Genomic DNA, 25461 nt, shown 5'->3' on the forward strand with positions numbered 1-25461 from the left:
ATTCAAACTCCATTCTTTTAATATATGAACCAATTCCAAACCGATTTAATCCGAACCAAGCCAACTCTAGTTCGCAAGTAGCTCCGTTCATTCACAACCCTATGTTATATTTATTTCTTTTGTGTAGATTAACATAATCATTTATTTAGTTATAGGTCCATAATGAGATGAATCAAATTTTATAGACACATGATAAAGCCTTTTACTCTTACCCTAAACAATACATGGAGAGATGCACCATCATGAGTTAAATCAAAGATGGATTTGGGGTACTGTGTGATGGATAAGGAAATTCAATCGAGGGAAAAGGATATTTTTTTTCTTAAAAAAAAAAAAAAAAAAAAGGCAAAAGGCAAGTTTTCATTAACTTAATAATAAGTTCTAAAGGTGTGTTTACAGCTTGGATAAAAATAATGAGGAAGTTCCCTCGATTAATACATGCTCAAAGAATAAATAAAAAAACCATTTTTTTTTTCTTTCTTTCTTTCCTCAATTAAAGCAGAATTAGAAAGGTAATAATAGTTAATTAACAACGTGAGTGGTGCTTATGATAAGATATCATGAACTGAGGATCATGCTGATTATATCCACTTGCTGCTAATAGTATAATTTTTCATACCACGTTTCTCATGTTAATTGCTCCACTCAACTCTGGCTGTCTTGCTGATCTTAAGTCAATCATCAATTTATTGCTCTCCTATGTAAAACGTTTGTCACTCATTAGTTAATGAAAATGGTGTGAAAAACAATCTCCATCTCTTCTTGCAAACCATTCTTTTAGTTCAACAGAAAAAAAGTCGGAATAATTTTTTCCATAAGGTACCAAAATGGTTTGCAGTTTAAAGTCATAATAGAAAGGAATTGCCTGCATTTATTTCTTACAAATTTTGTACCCTTTTTTTTCAACCGTGGACAGTGGGAAAATTTGGACAGCAATTATAAAAGAATCTATATGAGACTCACCTGTCAAAAAAATAGCTAAGCAACCAAAAATTTATTTTGACAGGCTAATGAGTTTCATATGAACTCTCTCACAATTGCTAAAGATCCCGGTCTCAGGTAGTAGAATAGGAGGAAAAGTCCTTCAACGACCATTTTTATACTGTGAATTCAAATACAACTACGAGAGAGAAATAGAATTTCAATGTTCTTTTTCATTTTCGAGACAAAGGTACAATCTCCATTCAAGTTCAATTGAAATTCTGAGCTCCCTAACACTAACTCAGTCCCACTGTGGAAAGGGCAAAAAACCCCTATCACTGTAATCAAAGAATTTCTATATCTTGAAGAAGTAAAGGATTGTTGAAACTGCATAATACTACCATGCAAACCGGCTTCCTGTTCCATCAAGAAAACGATCAGTATGCCATCCTTTGGCCTGCAGTTCAGATAAAAATGGGGAGAATGCATTATTCATCTTGTCATAAGCCTCTTGCAGGATGCTAGCATTTGGCTCACGAAAAGACTTCTCCATATGTGCAGCATATGCAGCAACAAGCCACCCCCTCAATGCATCTTCAGCAGTAGCATCATGCTCCAATATCATGTCAACCCATTTAATTTCATGACTTAAAATAAACTTCTCCTCTGGGAATATTTGCTTCAATTCGCGAAGTTTTGAAGGCTTCACAGCCTTGTGCAAAGCCCTTCCAACTTTTACATTTCCAGCATCTTCTATAAGCCGCCCGGTGAACAGGAGATCTTCTTGGTACCTTAGGTCAGCAGGGCTTGATATTTTCCCTGTCTGCTTGGATTTCAATCAAACAGCAGAACAGATAAAGAGAAATTAAAAATAAATATATACATAAATAAAATAATAGAAAACACAAGTGTGCTATTGAGTATGAACTTCAAAACAAACCTTGAGAAAATCAGCCACAATCAATGCAGTTCTCTGAGGATTCAATGTGTTTATAGGCGTAGCTCGCATTTCTTCAACAACACAGTATACATGTATGATCGAGAGAAGAGGCCCGACAACCAACTGAAAGAAATCATCAATGATTAGAAGTTTAGAACCACCACAAAGCATTCGATTTCTATGAAACAAGATGACTTGTTACATCTCAAAAAAGTAAATAAATCTTAGCTGCAAATTTGTCTTAATGTATATGACCTAATCCACAACCAATTCACCATGCTTTGGAACTTCTGAAAAAGTCACAAACTACTGGCACCTTTAAAAATGCTTAATAACCTGCCTCATAATATCATAATCACAAAACCTGTTTTCACTATTTTTATCAATCTTGAATAAATATTTATAAATCAATTCATTCCCAAGAAGACCTAGGCTTAACTCAAATTTTAAATATATTAACATAATATTTCAATGCTAGAGGCTAAGAACTGGTAAGTAGTGCTGCTACCTAATCATATCCAGGATCAAAAGGAGAGTTGTCAAAATTAACTCACCTTAGCAGACGGGGATACAATGGTGAAACTACTAATTTCTTGACTACTTGTTTTGGCAATGCTTTGTCATGACTTTACGAGACAAAAATAAGGACTCCTGTAAGTTCTATATATTTAATTTTTTATTTTTGGAGCAAGTGAGGAGAGCTTGTGAAGCTGAGAACCAAAGTTTGTGGGTGCCTATTTCAGATGGATTTTGGGCTAATAATACCAAAGAGAGAAGTGATGTGAATTTGAGGTATAGAGATTTAACTTAAAAAAAATTCAAAAGAGTCGACGTCCAAATTTCTAAGTCTACAGCATACATCCTTTCTTCTCTAACTCCAAATTGTTGTGTTACTTCCTCTTTTTTACTTCTTTTTCTTTTTTTTTTTTGAGGGGGGGGGGGGGTGGGGGTTAAAGAATGGTCCACATTTCGATGTAAAGACTATTGAATTTACCATAGAATATGAACGGTCTCATTCTTCAGGTTTTCCAGTCATATATACCATTAAGTCAGTAATTTATTCATTTCATGATATTCTAAAAAAGAAAAGTATAAATGCAATACCAATATTATGAATGCGATTAAATAGAATAAACCAACTGTGCTGAGATTCTGGAAATCAAACATTGATATAACTACCTTTCCCTGCATCGATGAACAAATAGTAGATGCCAATTGAATTCCTGCTCCTAATCCAACAACATTGAAAAGGGTTGAGATGGCCTCGCCCTTTGCAAAAAGATCACTAAGATTGCCTTCTTTGGCAAATGAAGAATATATAGGTAATCTTGTTGCTCTTGCTGCAACAACTGCCATCCCCTGTTAACTCAAAGGCAGAGAAAGAGAGGTTCAATGAGGAGGAATCAAAGGAAGAATTTTGGGAGTTGGAGAAGATATAGTGTACTTCTCACTGGTCATGGATCAAAGGAATGTGAGGGTTGGGTGGTAGAGGGATTGTTTTAAGGTCCACTACAAGTACCAATATAATATACATTTGGATATAAATAATTTTCACCGAAATTAAATTAAAACTTCTAAGAACAGTAGAAAAGAAAATCACATATTGATAAAGATATATATATATTTTGTTTGGACAAATAATCATAATTGATAAAGATGTAGAATACAATTTTAATTTTTTTAAAAGAAAAGAGAAGACATATCTATATTTCTATATAAAGAAAACATTATGGAAGAGAGTATTATACCTTTGCAAAATTGCCCAGGCCTGCCATTTCAAGAAAGAGATGCGGACACAAGGGAGAAAGTACTTCCAAGCCGGTGCCCAAGTCATAGAGTACATCAGCTGCAAGACGGAAGGTTCATTCCAGTTAGGCACCTTATAAAAATAGTAGATAATACTTTGCTGAAAAAAGAAACAAAAATCAGTTAACACAACTCTAAGGCACATTCAACATAATGACAAACGAGCTGAAACATAAAAAACAATGTTCTAGAGCCAAAGATGCATACCCAGAATTCTCCAACTTTTAGGCTCCGAATCCATTCTAGCCCCCAAGTTGCTACAAATGAGCTTCCCCACGTGCTGCATCCCATCCTTTAGAATCTGCATGCCAACAAAAGAGACATAAAAATTCTTAACAAGCATACAGTCAGGCCTACACACATCAACAATGGATCCAAGTGATGAAAACTTACCCAACTTACAGCAGTTGCTTGGGCAGGGGTCGGTCGCAAGCCTGCAGCAAATAGCAGTGACTGTAAAGGAGTAAAGCATAAGCATATAGAACAAGTAGAACAAATATCAGTTACAGTTTACCAAATTCCCAATCCATTCACATAATTTTTTTTTTTTTAAAAAAAAATGAATGAAATCAAGCAAGAATATAGCTTGTACATAAATTAAAACATCTACTCAACTTATTAACTTATACTCAAAAACCATATATCTCAGTGCTCAACATTTTATAATCTAGTCATCAAATTGCAGCCTACTATACATATGGGGGATAAGTGAAAATTGGGCCTTTATTCTTGAACAGTATACATATCATAACTTAGAATTACACCACTACTATAATCCTGGTCCCTCAAATACATTGTAGTTCACAATTTCTGCCAATGAACAAGTTCTAATCTCGAATTATGCCGTTCTTCATAACGACGACATCAAAAAAATTTAAAAGACAAAATCAGATTTGTTTTAATAAAACAAATGATCAAATTGTAAGTGTTGTTAAGGGTACTTTTACAACTTTTACTAGTATCAATTCATCTGGCACTTATCACGTCAATTACTAAACAATTGAATTTACTAGTCAAATTTTATTGCTTAATTTTCATTGCTATATATATATATACTTCAGGGACAAACTAGGAACTTTGGGTGAAAAGACCTGAGTTGACAGCACCGATAGCGCCGCACTGGTGCAGTGTTGAAGGGCCCGAAACTGCGTGTACCTAAGATACCCCTCACTCACACTAAAAAAAAAAATAGTGTGAAGCTTGTAGTTTTGATAAAAAGACGAACATTGAAAGAAAATTAAATTCTAACCTGTACGGATATCCAGAAGGGAAAAATTTGTTGAGGAAGGAGTCAACCACTCTGTGAATGGCCGGCCTTGAATCATCCAAAACCTTCACCTACATTAATTAAAAACAAAATAAAAAATAAAAAACACGAAATTTTCCAATTCAATTAAAAGAAAAAAGAGAAAAGGAAAATGAAAAGTGAGATTGTTAAGGACTCACGGAGAGTTGACCGTCCGGTTGGAAATGGAAGCGGCGAGAGAGGGAGTCAGTGATTTCGGTCCAGAGGAGAGGGGGCTCGGGGGGCGGTGGCTGGGGTTCCTTCTTTGGCATCTTCAGCTTTTCCTGGGTTTTGGTGAATTGAATAGACATGAGAAATGAGCGGAAATGAAAGAAAATAAATAAAGTTTTGAAGGTTTGAGAGCGTACGAACCAGCAAGTTCATGGCGAGTGGGAGCCTGAGGAGGCCCTCAGGAGTCGAAAGAAAGGTGCAGTACAGTTCAGAGAGGAGGATTTTGGTGGCGTGGGATGTGAATGATTGAGACGGTGTCGCTTTAGATATACATACCAAAACAAAAACATGAAGAGAAACAATAGTACGACACCGTTTTTCCTGTTGCTTTTTATTTTTTATTCAGAGACCCCATGCCCAATGGTTACATGCAATGTAAATTTTTAAATCCTAACCATTATAATGTAGTAATTATAAAAATTAGGCAAAATATAATAAAATCTGAGCTAATAACATAAGAATGTTGAGAAGTTGGAACTTTTTTATTAGTCAAGATATTAAATGGAAAAAGAAAATTTTTAAGGTATACACAATTATCAAATAAGTCCCTTCTATTAACTTTTTAAGGATTAAATTATCAAAAAAGTCCCTAATGTTTATGAACTACAAAGGTCAAAAACATCCCTTGCAAATGAAAAGAAAATGGTAAAAGATATAAACATTAAATTATATGCAAAAACAACCATCTTACATTTTTATGTCTCACATAATGTTAATGAACTAATTAAAAAGGTCAAAAACGTGCTTTCTTTGCCTAAGAACTTCTCTGCCATTTACAGGATCACAAAAACAAAAGGCAAGCAGGCTGCTGTTGGCTCTCCAAGATCTTGCAAAGCTTGCACATAAGGCCGATGAATTAAATTTACAATGTCACATCAGGATCATCGTCATAATCAAAATCTGGGTCGGCTGAAGACTTAAATCTCTTCGCATCCCTTTGCCCAGGTCTTCCCTTCTTTGGTTTCCCTCTGTGCCAAGAGTTATAAAGCATCAATGGTGAATATTATCTTTTGAAATTATTAAGAGAAATTGCCCCCAAACCCCTCTCTCCCACCCCTCGAGTTTTGGCATCATGATAGATAAGCATATGAGTTTCTAATGTTAATATTAAAGGATCTAAGTTTGGTCATGTGGCAAATAGATCATTTCATCAATTTTTCTGTCACGTTTCTAATGATAGAAGTGCCAGCTGACATATCATCCACGTAAAACTAATAAAATCATACCACATGTATCAAAATCCAAATCATCATGCTGCGTATGCCCATAAATTTCAAAAAAAAAAAAAAAGCTAAACAAAAGGGTGGAAGGGTGGCTTCCCCCCTGCAGCCACCCCCTCCTCCCTCTACCAAGGTGGAGGTAGGTGGAGCCATCTCCACAAGGAGGGGCGACCAGACCCCAGTAGTAGGCATGGCTCGCACGGGCAACCCCCATCTGTAGGGTTGGCTCACGCAGCCACCCTCGAGGGAGTGATTGCAGTGAGGTAGTTTGCACAACCACCAGCAGCAGTGAGGGTGGAGTCATCACCCCTCCACCCTCTCTTATTATTATTATTATTATTTTCAATTTTTTTTTTTTGTGTTTTTCTCTTCATTTACAGGCATATGTGGCATGATGACATAGCTTTTTAATACATGTGGCACAATGCCATTAGTCTTATGTGGAGAATATGCCAACAGACACTTCTACCATTAAAAATGGGGGAAAAAATTGACAAATTGCCTATTTGTTACATGGTCAAAACTCGGATCCTTAATTGTAAAAAAATTAGGAGCTCAGATCCTTATTTGTCATACAGCCAAAATCGAGTGGGGGTAAGAAGCAATTCCCAATTATTAATAAAGCTTTTGCTAACAACTGTCCTAAAGGCATAGGTTACGAGAAAATTTAATACTCCACATGTAAAACTTTTTCTTATTTTCAGAAAAAGAAAAAGTCCAATTATACACACAAGTACCATAAAAACACACCCACCCAACCACAGTGAATTTTTGCATGTGCTTAAGGGTCCCAATAGCAGATCTAATTCTCCTTCTAAAAATCATGCATTGCAGTTATTAACGGACCATTATATGCTTCTTAACCTATGCCCTAATGGGCAGCCTTAACCATTTTGGAGTTTGGGTAATATCTAAACTAGAGGAGTACTTACTGCCCATTTGCGTATATAGCTCCACCCTTAGATCGACCAGGACCAAAATCTGATCTCCCATCTATGATGAACACAATGAAAGGAAAAGCATAAAAATTTAGTGAAGGAAGGCTATCAATATGTTTGCGTATATAAGCTCACCATCTCGTCCAGCCGTAAGCTCTTCCGCCTGACAAACAGTGGAAGAGACATACACAAAACATGTTAGAAATAAATTAAATAACCTCCCCGTGGACAAGACACCATTACCATATTGATAAAAGAAAGTCTAGCAAAAGGATCAACAATTTTATAGCCCAAGAAACCTGCTATTAGAAAAGATTGGGAAAAGGAGAAGAAAGGGACACCACAATTGACGAAGAGTTTAGAGTCGATAAAGCACAGTATATGGCACTATTCTTGTTCCTCTCAGACAAAATCAATACTAAGGTACACTGATGTTACAAATGACATATAGATATCTCTTTCAGTAAGTACTAAACCTTCCTCATATTCCTAAAGAAATTTGCTGGTTTACTAAAATTTTAATTTGTTATATATTTTGTGTGGTGGAAAACATATTAGCACTTTTAGCAAAGCAATCATCCCTAAATATTTCTGCGAAAAAGGCCTAAAACTAATTTTGGTCACATACAGAATTCTGTCATAAATCAGATTCAGAAAGGAATACAACTTTACTGTCTAACCCCCACCCCTTCCAAAGAAAAGACAATCACTTAATTTTCTCTAAATAACTCCGAATGGTCAACACAGGGAAGCATCATATCCACCACCATTTTCTCTCAACTCCTTGTTTTTCTTTTTTGTTTCTTGGCTCTAAATTCAGATCTTGAAGAGGGACTAACTAGGAGTTCTTTAGTTATTGGTATAATCCCCACCCACCAACCCCCTTCATTTCCTCTTCCATAAAACTCTCTTTGAAAGAAAGAGTAATAAAAAAGTGCAAAAAAATAAAAGGTGAACTGCACCTTGTTTATGCACTAATATCTTTATCAGTTAAACCTGAATTATAAGCACATATGCTTCATATGAAAGTTATAAAGAAACCACTGATCAACAGTGCAGATGCTTTGGCAGTAACATGACACAAGTAAAAATGTTAACCATCAAATGAGTGCAGACTTTGAGCTAGAATTTACAGAAAAGTGAAGGCACAGATCACTTTATCTTGCACAGATCCTATGACCACTTCTTCGAGAAAGGTAGGAAAGTAGCACAAGAAAATATTTAGTACTAGATGAAATGCCACTACGGGACAATTAAGATTCAAAATACATACTGCTGGTGAGGTGACTGAAGATAATGAAAAGAGCCTATCTTCAGGCTGAAACTTCCTGGACCGCTTCAAGCTGCAACCACAAGTTTTCAAGAAGTTACATGTCATTGATATCACATGAACAGCAATCCACCTTATCTGCAAAGTCTCTCTGTACTTTTATTCATATATATGTACACAAAGCGGCAAACATCAAGGTACGTGTGTCTTACTATTAGCCAGAACCAAAATATATAACCATTTGCCAATTCTTGTAGTTTTATCTGAAATACTGTAATAATATGAACTTCACCATATTGCAACATATGGATTTGAAATATTTAACACATGGTATCAACCAAAAAGGAAGCAACATGACTACATGAGAAAATTAATCAAATAAAATATTTCGTTCAAGCATAAACACTAAATGGATAGGATACTTCTACAGCAGATTTCAGATATAATGTAGTCTAATTATCATGGATTTGGAATTTAGCACATATATAATCTCAACTAAAGTTCATAAGAAGCAAAGCTACACGTGTCAAGAACAATGAAAGAAAAGGATTGCGTAATTATAGGAGGAAAAATATAAGGAGAAGAATATCTTAGCCACTCCATACAGGGCAGTGCTCTTAGATGAAGATAGGAATCCTTCAAAACCTTTCAACACATTGCCGCATTGGCTTGGATCCTGTAGATAACCTGTCTCCATATCATAGACCTGGAATTAGAGCATAACTATTAGGCTGCAGTAGATTCTTCTGTTAATGAAGAAAACAATGTGAATTATATACATTAGTGGCTTGAACTATGCATAACTCCTAAGTCGAATTGATTCTTGTGGGCAATGTCAATATTGTTGATGGTTTGGTAGGTATCCTGGAATGCAAGGTTTCTTCTTTGACTTTGAAGTATCTTGGTCTCCCATTAAGAGTTTTAAGGCCAAATCTAATTGGGATGTTGTTATTGAGAAGATTAGGCATCGTTTGGCTGGCTGTAAGAGGATGTACTTGTCTAAGGGTGGGAGGATTACCTTGATCAAGAACTTGTTATTGTTCAACCATGCTCTTTTAGGGAAGTGGCTATGGCGCTATATGCTAGACAGAGGCTTTGTGGAGTCTAAATATGCCAGCTCGTGGGGTGAGTGGTGTTCTAATGAGGTTCATGGGTCATATGGGGTGGGGTTGTGGAAAAATATCAGGAGGGGTTGGGAGGAGTTCTCTAGTCATACTAGATTTGAGGTGGAAGATGACTCCAATATAAGATTCAGCAATGATTTGTGGTGTGGGGATTGGACTCTCAAGGAACCTTTTTCCGGATTTGTTTGGTATTGCTCGCACAAGGATGGTTATGTGACAAATCATTTGGAGATTTTTAGTGGCTCACATCAATTGAATGTAAGCTTTATCAGAGTGGCTCATGAGTGGGAGGTGATTGTTTTTTAAATTGTTGTATTCCTTTAGATTGGGTTGAGGAGGTACATACAAACTTTGTTGAGCCCCCTCAAAGAAAGGTGTGTTCAATGTTAGATTGTTCTACAGTATCTTTGTCTCTCATGAGTATTGGGTGGAGTAAGGTTGTCCTAAGAGCAGCGTTCTTTGCTTGGTCTGTTGATCTAGGAAGACCCTCACTTTGGATAATCTTAGGAAGCGTCACGTCTTGGTGATCCATTGGTGTTATATGTGTAAAGAGAACGGAGAGTCTAAGAATCATTTTTTCCATTGTAAGGTTGCTAGTACCTTATGGAGTGTTATTTTAAGTTGTTTTGGGTTGTCTTGAGTTATGCCTAGGCATGTGGTGGACCTTGTGTGGAAGATGGTGTCGTCTTGCCTTTTGCGATGTCTTTAGAGGGAAATGAATGATAGAAGTTTTGAAGATCGCAAGAGGAGGATGGTAGAACTAAAGTCTTTCTTTTTCAAAACTCTTCACCTCTCATTGTATTCTGGTCTTTCACATTTTCTTAAATATCCACAATTTCAATTAGATTGCCATCTATAGCACCAAAAAATACTAATTAATAAATTTTTAGATGAAATTCTCCAACAAGATCAAATTATTGATTGTAAAGAAACAGTTTCCAGTCGGATAAGAAATTATAAAAAAAAACTAATTTTAATTATTGATCGTAAAGAAACAACTTGGAAAGGGAATACACTATTTTGCATTAATGAGTTGACTTTTCCTCAATTTTCTCGGAAACCAAACATAGTATGAATTATAACCACAAAATACCAACAAGAAAAAAGAAAGAAAGAAAGAAAGAAAAAAAAACCTGCTTTTCAATGTTACGAAGCTCCTCGTGAAGTTTGGCTCTCCTACTGAGTAGAGAAGTGAGCATTGCCGATGGGTTCAATGAGCCTTTTTGCCCTGAAAAAATCGAGACTACGTTAAAAAAATCAATCTTTTTCAAATTCAAATTCAAATCCACGAAAAAATCCAACGACTACCCTCAGATTCCATTTTCGCGCGAAAAAACTGACAGTGAAAAACCCTAATCGGTGAAAAGGGAGTTCTCCGCTAGGGCACGAGATAGAGGCTTGGGGGGGTAAAGAGGGGTTAGTTCTCTACGGGTGTTTGCAACTGCTAATCATGTACACTCTCCATTCATACCCCGCCATGTCATTGTAAATTGCTTGGGCCTCTTCCAAGCCCAACAAAGAAACTTGGGCCGGATCCTGTAGGTTATAACGACGTCGTCGGCTTACCAATCCATTTCCCCTGTCTTTGTCAACAGGGCTTGCCTTGACAATAGCACTAACGATAAAAATTATAAAACAACTGGTACGCGGCGACTAGATAACGTTGAAGTGAGATGCTTTAGCACGTGCAACGTGGGACCCTTTTCCTTTCAACGGTAGAGATTCGTTTGGGGGTCACATCGATAGTGATCTGCCTACATCTAGAAGGTGATTTAGTGCCCACTTTTACACGTATACATGCAGATAGAGGAATCGATTCACGGTCCCACCGGTCCTCAAAATCGACGCTCCATATTCTATACAACACTTTTCCCAGTCAACGAAAGAAAAGCAGCGTCGATGCTACGCAAAGGCTCAACTATTCGAACATGGAGCGGATTGCTTCGTAGAAATTTTCTCTTATTTTTCTATCCCAATTGTTACGCAATATTGCACTTGTGTCTTATTATAGAATATATGTTTTTATTTTAACCCATTCAATATCAACTGAAATTAAACTTAATTTTAATCTATTTTCTTAATCTTTGACATAAAAAAAAAAAAAAAAAAAATTGACTTTGTATTAAACGTGTATTTGGCACTATAATTTTGAATATAAAAAATATGATTTTAAGTTTTTTTTTTTTTTTTTTAACGTTTTCAAAATCAAGTAATAGGGAAATGTTAGGGAGTAAAACAAATGAACTCAAAAAAAAATTCAAACTGATGTGATAGACCGTAAGTAGTAAACAAAGGAGAAGGAATTGCATTTTTTAATTTAAAAACTCTTATCACGTCAGTTTGAAAATTTTTATGCGTTCATTTGTTTGGCTCCCTAACATTTTTTCAAGTAATAAGATGCGTTTTTAAAATCGCATTTTTTAAAATTGCAAACCCAAACGAACATGAAACATGATCCATGTCTTCTTCCTTTTTTAAATCAATGAAGGAAAATGTTTTGGCAAAAGAGGATAAATACAAAACCTTACTTTCAAATATCACCTTTCTTTAATCTGATGCTTATCAAAAGTCATTAGCTATTTTTGAAATTTTCAAGAGTTTGACCCGGTAAAAATATAGCTAAATGGTATAATTGTGGGATATTACATAATTTTTTTTAGGATTTAGATATACATAAAAAATAAAAAAATTAATATTTAAACATTTTCTCTATTATTTCTTGTTTTTAATAAATCTTTAAAGCTTTTAGGGTAACTCGAATTTTTGAAATTCTAATAATTAATATTAAATTAAGCGGTTGGTTTAAATTTAATGATTAGGATTTTAATAATTCTATAATAGAATTATCCTATCAAATCGATAACATGCATCCTAGTCCCTTTTGGCCTTTTCAAAAAATACTTTTTAATTTTTTATATTAATCATGGTGGATCCTATGTATATGTAGAATATTAAATTAGGGAAATTTTCAATAATTCATGTTTCCTTTTTAGAGACCACATATATATGGAAATATTTATAAACTCAAATTAAAAATAACAATAATTTGTATGTTCATTCCTACTCCACCTCATGGTTTGAATTATTGCCAGCTCAATGCCACGTTACAAATTACTCAAGAAATTTCTAAACCAATGTCTCCAACTTATGTCATGTCATCCAACCAGTGATAATGACCATAGATAGTGACGATAGCTATTTATTTCAAAGAACTATATAGTTGACAATTTATCTTATTATAAGATAAGAACGAAAAACTATTTCACCCCCCCCCCCCCCCCCCTTTTTTTTCATTCTTAACCTAAGTCGAAACCCACAAAATACAGACAATATGCAATGGACAATTCATGTGAGCGGGTACTGACTCTATTCTGTTTAGGCATGAGCTCCAACACTTGTTTGAATATAATGCTTTCTCAAATGAGGGGTTTATCGCTTATATAGTTAGGCCTCATAATTTTTGACACGATTTACAAGTTTGACATGAAATTATTAGGTTAGAATTGACTTATATAGATAATTTTTTATATGATTTACAAACTTGATACGAATTCAATACAAAATTAATGAGTTAAAATTGATGAATTTTGCCTATTTTAATTAAATGTATTAAATTAAGATTGATATATATATATATATATATATATATATATATCGAGTAATGCTATAAGTTTTTTTAAAGTCCTCTTAGAGTCATCCCAAATGTGATGTGACTTTTAAAATTATCAATAGATCAAGAGTTAATAAATCACATCTCAAATTTAACAATAATTTTAAAAAACACATCATATTTAAAATAATTCTAAAAAGACTTATTGCATTACTATATTTATCTTTATCATATAACCGGAATTCAACACCGTAAATTCTGGTACCCATTTGAATGTACGGACTAGCTTTTATCCGATCGTACGGTAGAGGAGAGGCACCCAAGCCTCATCTCCTCAGAAAAGTCCAAAAAAAACTTGGGAAAAGAAAAGAGAGAGGAAGGTGCAGTTGTCTTTGGTTGTTTGACATTATTCCCTTTTCCCTTTATTGTTTGGTTTTTTTTTTAAAGTTATTTATTTATTTTTCAACTCTTCTGGGTCTGTCATTTTTTTGTCTTTCCCATAACAGTACTTTGCCTTTCCGTCCAAAACTCAGCCACCCCTTGCTTTCTCTTCTTCTTTATCAGAGCTTGCTCCTCTTCTTCTTCTTCTTTCTTCTTCTTGCCCTGTCTCAGTTATAAGTTTTTTGCTACCATGTCTTTCAGATGGCTCAGTCGGGTATCTCTCTCTTTCTCTCTATCTGTTAATTTGATTTTGATTTTGATTTTGTTTCTTCGCAGTGCAGCTAATCACTTTAAAGTTTTAATCTAATTTTTCTAATTTTTCAATATCAGCTTTGATGAAAATTTAGATCACTGAACTTTGGCTGCTGATGAAGTTCAGGAAAATAGAAAAAAAATTGATTCTTTTTCTTTGGGTGGAAGACTTTTTAAATTTTTTTCTTTAAATTATTTGTTCGTAGATAAAGTTAATACCTTCAGCCGGTTGATAGAGCTAACATATCTGTTCTCTAATGGGGTTTGATTTGATCCCTTTTAAAGTAATTGTCTTGAAACTATTTAGATAATTATATTGTTTAGTGAATCAAGGAGTTGAAAATTGTTCTATTTACAATTGAGCATGAATCTAACTCTTTAATCATGCCATCTACCTATGAAGAAACTGAATTCTGTTTATGAATCCAAATTTCAAGCAGTGCATGATCTTGGCTGACTACCATTTTTAGATATGATCTTATCCGTCTAACAGTATTCGTCATTGGATCTCCTATATGATGAAATATATAGTCCAAATTGTGTAACATGGGAATACAATTTTCGATCATCTATGACGAGTTGTTGATGAGTATCTTATAAATAGAAAGGAATTAATAGCCTATTATTATTATGCATGTTATTTTGAAGTTTTTTGTAATTTTAGATGGAACAATTTTGTGATGCAATTTGATTTGGTTTCAGCCGAATGCTTCGTGCGGCATGGGTGTTGCTGATCACACCAAAAACACTTTTATGGAATTGAAGAGGAAGAAGGTTCACCGTTATGTGATTTTTATGGTTGATGAGAGTAAAAAGGAGGTCGTGGTTGAGAAGACTGGTGGTCCGGCTGAGAGCTATGATGATTTCACTGCAGCTTTGCCTGAGAATGATTGCCGATTTGCTGTATATGATTATGATTTTGTGACTTCTGATAACTGTCAAAAGAGCAAGATATTCTTCATTGCATGGTAAGCTTTCACCTATGATCCCTAAGTATTTGATTTTGATTGGTAATATGAGTTCCTCATTGGCAAGGTAACCAATAAATAAGCACTTAGTTCATCCTTGCGACCTGGAAATTTTCATCATAAATTTCTTTCATGCATGCTTTATCATAAAAATATGAGAAGTTTAAAATTGATGTTGCCTATGTCAATACCTCTTGTGTTCTTAGTTTATTCTGTTAGTTCTTTCATGAGACCTCAAAAATGACTTGCTCAGCATTTTGAATACAATGTTAAAAATAATCAGTCTTTGTGTTGTGGTAATTATAGCATGTTTATTCTGTTGATGTCATGATATCTTCATTTGAACCATATCTCCTACCCTTACTATATGACATTTCCCCCCCGGGGGGTGGGGGAGGGCGCGATGATGGGCTCACAGGTCATGTGGCCATCAATGACATATTTTTTTGTTTTAGTTAATGAATAAAGATCAGTGTTCTTAACATATACTTTTGCTTTATGTATGCATTTATTGACCTTAAAAAACATCTTTTAGGTTTTACAATCTTTTCCTGATGTCAATGTATGTAGTTGCTCAAGACTTGTATCAAATTCCAATTAAATCTTCTACATAATAGTTTTAGAACTCTGGCTTTTATTCGGATTGTTGCCCATATTTTCACTTTGTTTTTTAGCAGCTAAACTTATCAAAAAAAAAGAAAAAAAAAGGTTACTGAGCAGCTGAGAGGAATGCTAAGAAAACTGAGTTCCATTCTTGACAACCCAGTTCTGTTTTCTGTATTTGTTTTGATTTGTCAAAGGAATGCTACTGTGCCTAAGGCCATAAGCTGCCACCGTTTTACCCCCATTTTTTGTTTCTGTCATTTATACTACCATCTTTTGAAACTAGCGTTACATTGTTTGTTTGAACTATCAATTCTATACCTTGTTTTGTTGGGAGGAACACTGTTAATTGATACAAGGCTACGCATTTTGAAGCCTCTGGCAGTTGCATGGTAATGGTTTCAAACATTGGTCCTAGTTTTTGTTATGTAAATGCATAATATCTTCATGCTTATGTTTTATCCTGCAGCAATGGCATTGAACATTTAGCATCACCATTCGAGTAATTTTGCCATCAGGCTCTCATTCTTAATTATTTGTTGCATGACACTGGAATCAGGTCTCCTTCATCCTCTCGAATCCGTGCCAAGATGCTCTATGCCACATCTAGAGACAGGTTTAGACGGGAGCTGGACGGTGTCCACTATGAGATTCAGGCCACTGACCCCACAGAGATGGATCTTGAAGTGATCAAAGACCGAGCACATTGAATGGTCTCTGCAGTTCATAGCTTTCTTCCTTGAGGAAAAGATCTGCTAGGTTTGCCAACTTGTGAACTAGTTAGCTATCCCTGTGCATATCCCATTTTGGGCACAAGATGGTATTGCATAATCCTTGAATAAACTGACATCTGTGAGGGGCATAAGTTTTAGGCTAATATTATCTGGTATCTGAGAAAGTCAATCTCCTTTCTGATTGCCAATTCTCAGGTGAAGATAAGCTTGTAAAGGGTTATTTAGAAACTCTTAATGTGTATCAGCACAAAATTTATGTGAAACAGTACATTGATTTTATTATAACACTCTCCTACTTCCATGTTTTCCGCAGACCTCTCATATATAGACATTCTTATGATTTGGGCACCTCATAAGAATGTACATTGATTGGGCATCCGTAGGTCTCAAATCTATGTCAAAGAGGCAAAATGCAGTGTCTTACATACAAAATCAAGTTTTAGACTGAGCTGAATGGCAAACATTGTTACCAAATTGCTCAAAGAAGCATTAAGTTAGCTTACTATGAGTTGCGTCAAAAACTTGAAATTAGAACTGGACCATTTAGAAAATTATGGAAGATATACTGTGGTTTTTTTACAGCACCAAATTCAACACTGATTATCAAGCATTTATTAGACTCCATGGGATTCATTTCAAGAAAAAAAGTAAATATGTTGATTTTTGGCAAGACTATTCTATTGCATACTTCTTTAACCAATTGCACCACAAGCATTCCTAGCGTGGAATATGAGCGTCATTAGTTAACCATCTACTCATGATGCATTATACTCTCTGGGATCCGGATTTTTAGCAATATGCTATCCAGAGATTGCTAGTAATTTGGACAACAAAATTACTAAGGATCTCTATCCCACTCTCCACTGCCGTCATAACTAACTTGGACCTTAAAGTGCACTTTTCAACCAAATGCTTCCATTAAGTTTATCCAAATTCCCAATAAAGCTGGTGGAAGATTCAGAACCCCATAATATGGTCTACCATACTAAGCCAATTCAACTCCAGCATATGGCTTCAAAATGCTTTGCAATTGGTGGGTTGTACGCAACAATGATGCAGAAACGGATAAATGTTTACACAAAGAAGAAAATACTAGAATCTAATGGCTATCGGACAGCTTTTGTTCATAGGAAATCACAAAAACACACAAAAGAAAGAAGAGGTTTCATTAATGAAATGTAATGGCTACAACATTGTTCAAGAAAAATAACTCTGGACAAGAATAAATGACTTCTGGCTGCTCTTAGTCTGTATCTGATCAAGTTTCAACTTCGTTTTCACCTGACATCTCCTCCAATGATTTACCCTTTGATTCAGGCACTAGAAAAGTAAACAGCAACCCCAAGAAGTTGACTACACCCAACACAATGAGCGAATTCTTCACCCCAATACCTGCAGGGTACCCTGCTTCTGCCTTTGACTTGTCCTGGTTCTGAGCCAAATACAAGAAACCAAATGCACCAACTATAGCTCCAAGCTTCCCCGATGCTGCAGATATGCCATGGCAAGTAGACCGTAACCTAGCCGGGAAAATCTCTGCCGGCACAACAAATGTGGTGGCATTAGGCCCGAAATTTGCAAAGAAGAAGGTAAGTGAATATATCACCACAAACCCAATACGGTTTTCCTTATGAGTCCAATGGTTGTAAGGAAATGCCAAGGCAAACATAAAGACTGTCATGAAGAAGAAACCCATCAGTTGGATAGCAAACCTTCCAATTATGTCAATGAAAGCAACTGTAAACCAGTAGCCAGGGACCGTGCTGCATAGAGCAATTAGTGTTTGTGCCCTTGCAATTTTATACACCTCCTCAACAGCATTCATGGTCTTTGCTGGAGGAATCCACCCAATTGCACTGAAGATGTCCTTTTGGAATAGATTTTGGCTGTAAAATGCAATGTCAAGCAAGAACCATGTGCTTGTTGTTCCAAGCAAGTGAAGTCCATGGCGGCGAGCAAACTGCCTAGAGAACAAACCAAATCCACTACTGCCTGTCTCAAAAATCTTTTGTTCTGCTTCAATGTCAACCTGCAGAACCTTTGACATATCCGATGCAGCCTGTTTTGCATTCTTTGCAACAAGAGCAGTGTAACGAGCAGTTTCAGGCATCTTCATCCTCCAGTAGTAGGTCAGTACAGCTGGAAGTGCACCAACCATTAGAATTATCCTCCATAGATAATCTGCTTGTGGGACAGTTGAGGCAATTGCATCAACATTGTAAGGGGGAGCAGCAAAACTTGCCTTGAATATGGAAGACATGATAATAGCAAATATGCCGCCTCCTAAAATCCCAAATCCTTGCATCGCAAACACTGCAGCAATGAAGGCTCCACGGGTCTTCTTGTTAGCATATTCAGACATGATGGTAGCAGAAAGTGGATAATCACCGCCAATGCCAAAACCAAGCCAGAACCGAAAGAAGCAAAGCGTGCCCATCACAGCTTTTGCATCATGCCCGAAAGAAAGGCCTGAAGCAACAGAGCAAACAAACATGAGCAGGAGAGTCAAGCCATAGACTCGTTTTCTGCCCATCTTGTCACCAAGCCATCCAAAGAAGAGCTGCCCTGCAAGAGTTCCACACAGTGCTACGCCATTGACAGAAGCTGAAACATTGGGAGGCAATGTGCCGGGCTTTTCTGAACCTTCAACATGGTAGTATATGCGGCCGAGCAATTTGGTGACAAGGGATATGCAGAAAAGATCATATGCATCAGTGAAGAACCCCATTCCAGCAATTATGATTGCAGTGAAATGGTACCATTGTGTTTTGGCAACATCAAGCGCATCCAAAACCTCCAGTTGTTTCTTCGCCATGCTTGTCTAGCTCAATTACAATGCTGCTGTCTCTTGTCTTTCCTCTCTCTTTCTCTCTCTCTCTCACGGACCACCTCTCTTTTTTCTTTTTCTCTGCTTTCTGCGGGAGTTGAGGGCGTTTAGTCAGGCACATGCTCTACAGTTTTTGAACAAAAATCTTTAAATCTTTTATTTGAAATGTGACAGAAAAAATTTTGGATTGGGATTCCTGTAATGTGAAATGATAAAAAAATTTTCTTTCAACCATCTCCCATCTCCATATAGACTATATAGTGAATGAATCCTTGATGATTTAATTACCCTAAATCAAGTGATTTAGATGATTTGATAAATGTTTACATATAGAAGCTTATAATAATCTAAAGAGATATAAAGATTAAGATAGTTCGGCTTATGGCCTATGAGTAATGCCACAATAAGGACTAGAGTCTCCAAATATGATGTGGCTTTTAAAATCATTATTGAATTTGAGATAATCATTGAGTTTTGATTGATGATTTTAAGAGTCACATTATATTTTAGAGGATTCAATGAGGACTCATTCTTCTAGCATTATTCTTTTTGGCTACATCTTTCATTTGATTTGACTACGATGATCTATCTATAGAGCTTTACAGAAATCAAATACAAATGCATCTCTTAAATTAAGGTAACTAAATCCCTTAATTTTACGGTAATCAAATCATCTAGATATCTTGATTTGGGGGTAATTAAATCATCAAGAATTTCCATCCTTATCACTAAAACATTTGTAGGCCCCTTTGAGATGGGCTCTTTGGTCGAGCAGAGGTTATTTGGCTAAGCAACTTGCTATGGCAATGGGCTCTATTGAGCCCCCTCTCACACCCTCATGTTGGATTCAAGATTAGAATCTTTAACAATTTGCTGTCTAAATTACAATTCGATTCGGGATTGGAATCTTCAATAATTTGTTGTCCAAATTGTCAAAGAGCCTGTGGTGGTATTTGGCAAAGGTGGTGAGGGTTGCCTAGACAGTACTGTAGAGTGTCGGTATATGTGCCTTTAATAAAATGAGCTGACTGTCAACCTAGCTACCTATTCGGGTAGGTGACTACCATATGATCTCTCTTACAATTATTGCCCATATTGCTAGACAACAAGTTACTGAAAATATTTACCCATCCATCGATTCAAAGGAGGAGGGGGAATTCCAATCCATGTATGAAAAGAAAAGCTTCACATTTCCTTATGATAATCAAAAACTAATATTATGTGAATGCAATATCATAACATACCTCTTATCAATTAAGTACCAAAATACGAAGAATTACAAGAAAGATTAAAGAATCATAGAAAGCGCACATCTAAGGAAGTTGAGGCTCTCTTTGGATCTTAAAATGCACAAGGACATATAAAAGGTCAAAAAAAAAAAAAAAAAAATTGGAATTACAAACTTTCTAAAGCTTCTTCTAATTTTTCAGATGCTTTTCAAAATCTAAAAAGGAAATAAAGGGTATTAATTTTCAAAATGTTTGTTTTTGAAATATATAGAATTTGCCCGTTTTCTTCTAGTTTTATTTGCAATCGTTCATATTGAAACCCTCATAAAAAAGAATAATGTTTTCCTCCAAATTGAATTGGAGAAATTATCTCTAATCCACCCTATTCAAAATGCATATGATTTCACATGTGATAACAAATTATTCCTATGAGATATCAAAATGCACCTTCAAAATTTCTAAAACGTTCAAATAAATATCAATGCATGTTGTGGTACTATACAAAAAGTTAATTAATATATAGTAATTAACGTGAAAAACAAACTCAAATAATTAATTAATTTTTTTTTTAACATGCATGCGTCAAAGGACAAAGATTTCTGGCTCAAATGACAATTGCATGAATGGATGTAAATTTCCGACAAGAAACAAAGACAAAGAATACATATAATGCAGAGAAAAGATTGTGAAACCGACCTGACTTTGTCAATCTTGTGTTTGTTGAGAGAGAGAAAGAGGGAGACAGAAAAAAATTAATTGATGCATATAAAAGTGTACGTGGGGTTGAGAATTTATATGGATTGAATATTGAAACATGCTTAAAAAAACCAGAATATCTAAGCCGCATATTCCCATAATCTTCTCTCTCATCTCTCTGTCAATTACCCTATTTTTGTCTTTAGATGACTAAATCTTCACCGACCAGTTTATTTCATGTCATTTTTTTAAGTAATGCTACAAGCCTTTTTTGTGTTCCTTTTGAGTCCCTCCAAAAATAGTGTGCCTGTTAAAATCACCATTGAATTTGTGATTGATCATTATTGAATTTTGATCAAATGATGATTTTAATAGCCACATCATTCTTAAAGGGACTCAAGAGAAACTTGTAAAATTACCTCATTTTCTTGCGGAAGTTTCCATTTAAATCTTTGCAAGCAAGCAGGTTTTTGCCAACAAATCTCACGCTCTTATTATCTTATTCATTTCAATTTCATTGGGTGCTATTTAACATTTATGGATAAAGTTTAGTTAATTAATCTGTAGAAATTAGAAAATAAACTTGCTTAATTAACCTAATAATAAACTTATTTAATATGTACAACTGTTTGGATTCAAAATTAGTGGCCAACCAGTTGGAAAAGTTGACCACTATAGGAAAGTATACTCCCCTCTCAAGTCTCAAGGAGAGGAAGAAAAAAATGCTAGACTAATCATTTTTTTACAACTTGTTAATATATGTCGGGTTTCAATTACATACTAATATATGTTAGTAATTTACGAAAGAATTATAGGTGTAGCATTACCCGAAAAGGAATACACATCTTCATGACATACATATGCATCACCTCCTATTAGATTTTTATTTTTTATTTTTTTTATTTATTAACACTATATATGTTTAATTCAATTAACACATACAACACACATATTTAGAATAGGAAAATTTTCACTTATCCCACTTATCTCTTTAATGCAGCTAGGATTTTTCGTTAAATTCTAACGGAGGAAATAAAAATGATCAAAATACCCCTTTATAAATAAAATAAAAAAAATTCAAAAAAAATCAAAAAGTGAAAAATGGTAAAAAGACCCGTAATGTGTCCGTGGGTTGCCTTTTTTTTTTTTTTTTTAGACTATAAGGACAGTTGTGTTTTTAGAAATTTTATGGGAGTGGAATAGACATTTTACATGTTAGCCGTTTAAGTTAACGATAGAGGATAATTGAAATGGGTTGAAAGATTAAAATCTCATGTTATAAAATTTTAAAATTTAGGGAAATATTGAAAAACGCTTGATAGTTAATGGAGGTAAGCATGGGGTTTTTTTTTTTTTTCTTCCTAATTGAATGAGAGAAAAGGACTACAGGAGAGGATTTTTCCTATTTCTGATCTGGGTAGAAGAAAGAATAGGAGATCTTGTAGAAATGATTCCAAAAAAAAGAAGGGAAACAGACTATCTAGCTAAAGTATCTACAATAAAATTGGCACTACGAGACACTTTTAAAGCATTTCAACTTTAAAAGGAAGATAAAACTAAACTAACATCAGCAATACAATTAACAAAGTTCCAAGAGGAAAATAAGGTAGGGTTGTTAATGGCTAAAACCACTAGAAGAGTGTCTCCTTCCAAGGAGAGAAATCTGCATCCCAAAGAAGCTGTCAGCCGAGAAGTCAGCAAGGTTATAAGGGTCTCTCCTTGCAGGGGCTTCTGCGGCAGCTCCAACAGTAGCAACTCACTCATCACTAATCACAGCAGATGCCACAGCAAAAGAGCCCTTCACAGGAACATCAAAGTTACCTTTAGTAAGAGCATTCCCAGCAGCTTCCTCGTCATTTTTCCTATATTTAAAGATCCAAACTACTTTTTGCTTCCTTATGTCAAAATATGCCCCAATAGCTTCCCTTAATCATTCCCTATATCATTAAAATATTTATTTTTTTAATTATATTATATATATGAGAGGAGAGAGGAGAGTGTAAAGAAGAGAGAGAAATGTTTTTTTTGAATTTAATAATCATAAGGATCGCAATAGTAGAACCCTATACTTTGAGTTCTACTGTAGCGATCCTCATGGTTGAGGCTCATTTAGGAAATCTGCTGTGGGACATTTTTTGTGATTTTTTGGACATATTCCCTACACATAGGGAACAGACTCCCTTATAGAGAGTCTGCTGAGAATGCTCTAAGTATGGTTGACTCAATAGTATAGGCAACTTAGGCCACCACCTTATGCCTCCTAAAAAATGCTTTTACCAAATAAAAAAAGAAGCAAGAGAATGTGAAAGGCTTTGAAAAAAGAAAATTAAAGGAGGTGAAGATGGATGTTTAAAACCTTAAAAGATTTCAAACAAAAGCATGTTTCCTTTTGTTTTCCCTTTTTTATTTTTTTATTTTTTTATTTTTCCATCATCCCTAATCAAGTCTTGAATACAAATATTTTATTAATAATTTTGCATCTCAGAAAACAAGAAGTATTGTTTTTGAAAATATTTTATATTTAATATAAAAAAAATATTTTATATCTAATATAAAATTTTATTATATTATTATATTATAATTAAAAATTACACCATTTAACTTTTTGCTCTGACCTCAATTTATATTGAACCGCCTCTAGAGGTAAGTAAAGTTTTCCATTGAAATAGAGTAATTCTATTCATATAGTAAATTTCTATACAATTTTTTTTTTTTTTTTTTTACATATCCACACAAGGGAAAGGGGGAGGGGATTTGAACTAATGACCTCTACTTCATGAAGCGTAGTTCACTGCCGATTGAGCTACCCCTTAGAGACATAAATTTATATACAATTGCTATATAATGAATGACGTTTCGTGTTACTACAACTCCCCAAAGTTAGTGCCACTCCAAGCTTCAATAGTACACCAACTACCAACTACCAACTAAATAACCCATAGAGAATAACTTATATAGGGAGGTTGCACAAAAGTCACCTTTTGTGCCACCAATAAGGAGCTGACACATCAGCTAATTTTATTAGACTTATACTACAAATAAAAACTCAACCACACTAAATTATACTCCAAAAAAATTAAAAAATTAATTTTTTTATTAAAAAAAAAAAAGCAGATTTGAAGGGGTGGCCACATTGGGTGGCCGGCCGCCGCCCCCAGGCCATGGGGTGGCGGCCAGCCACCCCAGATCCGGATCTGGGGTGGCTGGCCGCCACCCTTGCCCATGGGGGTGGCTCACCGGCCACTCCCATGGCCTATGGGGTGGCCGGCGAGCCACCCCTAGGCCATGGGAGTGGCCGCGCGGCCACCCCCCATGGCCTGGGGGTGGCTCGCCGGCCACCCCAGATCCGGATCTGGGGTGGCTGGCCGCAACCCCATGGCCTATGGGGTGGCCGGCGAGCCACCCCAGATCCGGATCAGTGGCCGCGCGGCCACCCCCATGGCCTGGGGGCGGCGGCCGGCCACCCAATGTGGGGGAGGGGTGGCCGGTTCAAATCTGCTTTTTTTTTTTTTTTTAATAAAAAAATTAATTTTAATTTTTTTGGAGTATAATATAGTGTGGTTGAGTTTTTATTTATAGTATAAGTCTAATGAAATTAGCTGATGTGTCAGCTCCTTATTGGTGGCACAAAGTGTGATTTTTGTGCAACCTCCCTATGTAAGTTATTCTCTAATCGATATATACTATATGAACTCCAACTTAGAAGTCGCAGGTTGTAGTAATGAGTTGTCCATAATTTTCTTCCACCTTCTTCACCTATATATATCAAATTTATTTAATCACAAATGAAGCCTATAATTATATCAATATTAAATTAGAAGTAAAAAAAAAAAAAAAAAATTAAAAACAATGGAAAGATGATAAAAGAAATTCAACAGCACAAAGAAAATGCAGGGCATCGCATGCATTTAGTTGGGAATTATGTCAATTTTGATGGCTATCAACATGTCACAGATGATCATCATAACAGAGTGTTAAAATCTTCATATTTTCTTGCATCACATGTTAGAAATTTTAGGATTCTTTTGTCTTGTGTAACACACCTCATTCCTCTGTGAATGTCTCCATTCTAATACAATGTGTTCAAGCCAATAAGAGACGATTGATTTAATTCTCTAAGACCGATCGATCGGCATAGAATTAATAATTAATAATTATTTGATCTGATATGACATACTGTTAGTTACTTTGACAATAGGTTGATGGAATGACTGATTTGAAATTAAAGAAAAACTCATTAACTAAGCTAAAATTACATAAAAACCTATGGACTAAATCTGATTTTTTCCTCATTCTTTTCGAATTTCTCTTCCCTAACTTTTTTTTTTTTTATTTTATTTTATTTTATTTTCTATACTTTTAACAC

The 25461-nt window shown here is 35.3% G+C and overlaps 3 protein-coding genes across 7 annotated transcripts; 1 reads left to right on the plus strand and 2 right to left on the minus strand.

Moving 5' to 3' along the window:
* Positions 1 to 1080: 1080 nt before the first annotated feature.
* Positions 1081 to 11166, minus strand: RUS2 (root UVB sensitive protein (Protein of unknown function, DUF647)). Of its 5 annotated transcripts, XM_088511682.1 has the most exons (11): positions 11044 to 11166; positions 10869 to 10963; positions 5114 to 5236; positions 4917 to 5005; positions 4759 to 4843; positions 4061 to 4120; positions 3875 to 3968; positions 3610 to 3707; positions 3041 to 3220; positions 1862 to 1984; positions 1081 to 1744 (listed from the first exon to the last, which is right to left on the minus strand). In XM_088511682.1, exons 1-11 carry the CDS (start codon positions 11054 to 11056, stop codon positions 1319 to 1321), a joined length of 1386 nt encoding a protein of 461 aa, XP_088367808.1. In that variant the 5' UTR covers positions 11057 to 11166; the 3' UTR covers positions 1081 to 1318. The 5 variants fall into 5 exon arrangements, with proteins under 5 accessions (XP_088367808.1, XP_059433587.2, XP_088367807.1 ...); XM_059577604.2 differs by lacking the exons at positions 10869 to 10963; positions 11044 to 11166 and adding an exon at positions 5325 to 5429; XM_088511681.1 differs by lacking the exons at positions 10869 to 10963; positions 11044 to 11166 and having other exon boundaries at positions 5114 to 5302.
* A 2657-nt stretch (positions 11167 to 13823) lies between these two features.
* On the plus strand, positions 13824 to 16622 carry LOC132166479 (actin-depolymerizing factor). Its single transcript, XM_059577297.2, has 3 exons — positions 13824 to 14000; positions 14741 to 15006; positions 16169 to 16622. Exons 1-3 carry the CDS (start codon positions 13977 to 13979, stop codon positions 16317 to 16319), a joined length of 441 nt encoding a protein of 146 aa, XP_059433280.1. The 5' UTR covers positions 13824 to 13976; the 3' UTR covers positions 16320 to 16622.
* Positions 16623 to 17531: 909 nt separating this feature from the next.
* LOC132165362 (inorganic phosphate transporter 1-4) lies at positions 17532 to 21148 on the minus strand. The gene is made up of 2 exons (XM_059575886.2): positions 21096 to 21148; positions 17532 to 19258 (listed from the first exon to the last, which is right to left on the minus strand). Exon 2 carries the CDS (start codon positions 19156 to 19158, stop codon positions 17602 to 17604), a length of 1557 nt encoding a protein of 518 aa, XP_059431869.1. The 5' UTR covers positions 19159 to 19258; positions 21096 to 21148; the 3' UTR covers positions 17532 to 17601.
* Between the last annotated feature and the right edge of the window lie 4313 nt (positions 21149 to 25461).

The sequence above is a fragment of the Corylus avellana genome, chromosome 11 (assembly GCF_965113065.1).
Source record: "Corylus avellana chromosome 11, dhCorAvel1.hap1.2, whole genome shotgun sequence".
In the NCBI taxonomy this organism is placed as follows: Eukaryota; Viridiplantae; Streptophyta; class Magnoliopsida; order Fagales; family Betulaceae; genus Corylus; species Corylus avellana.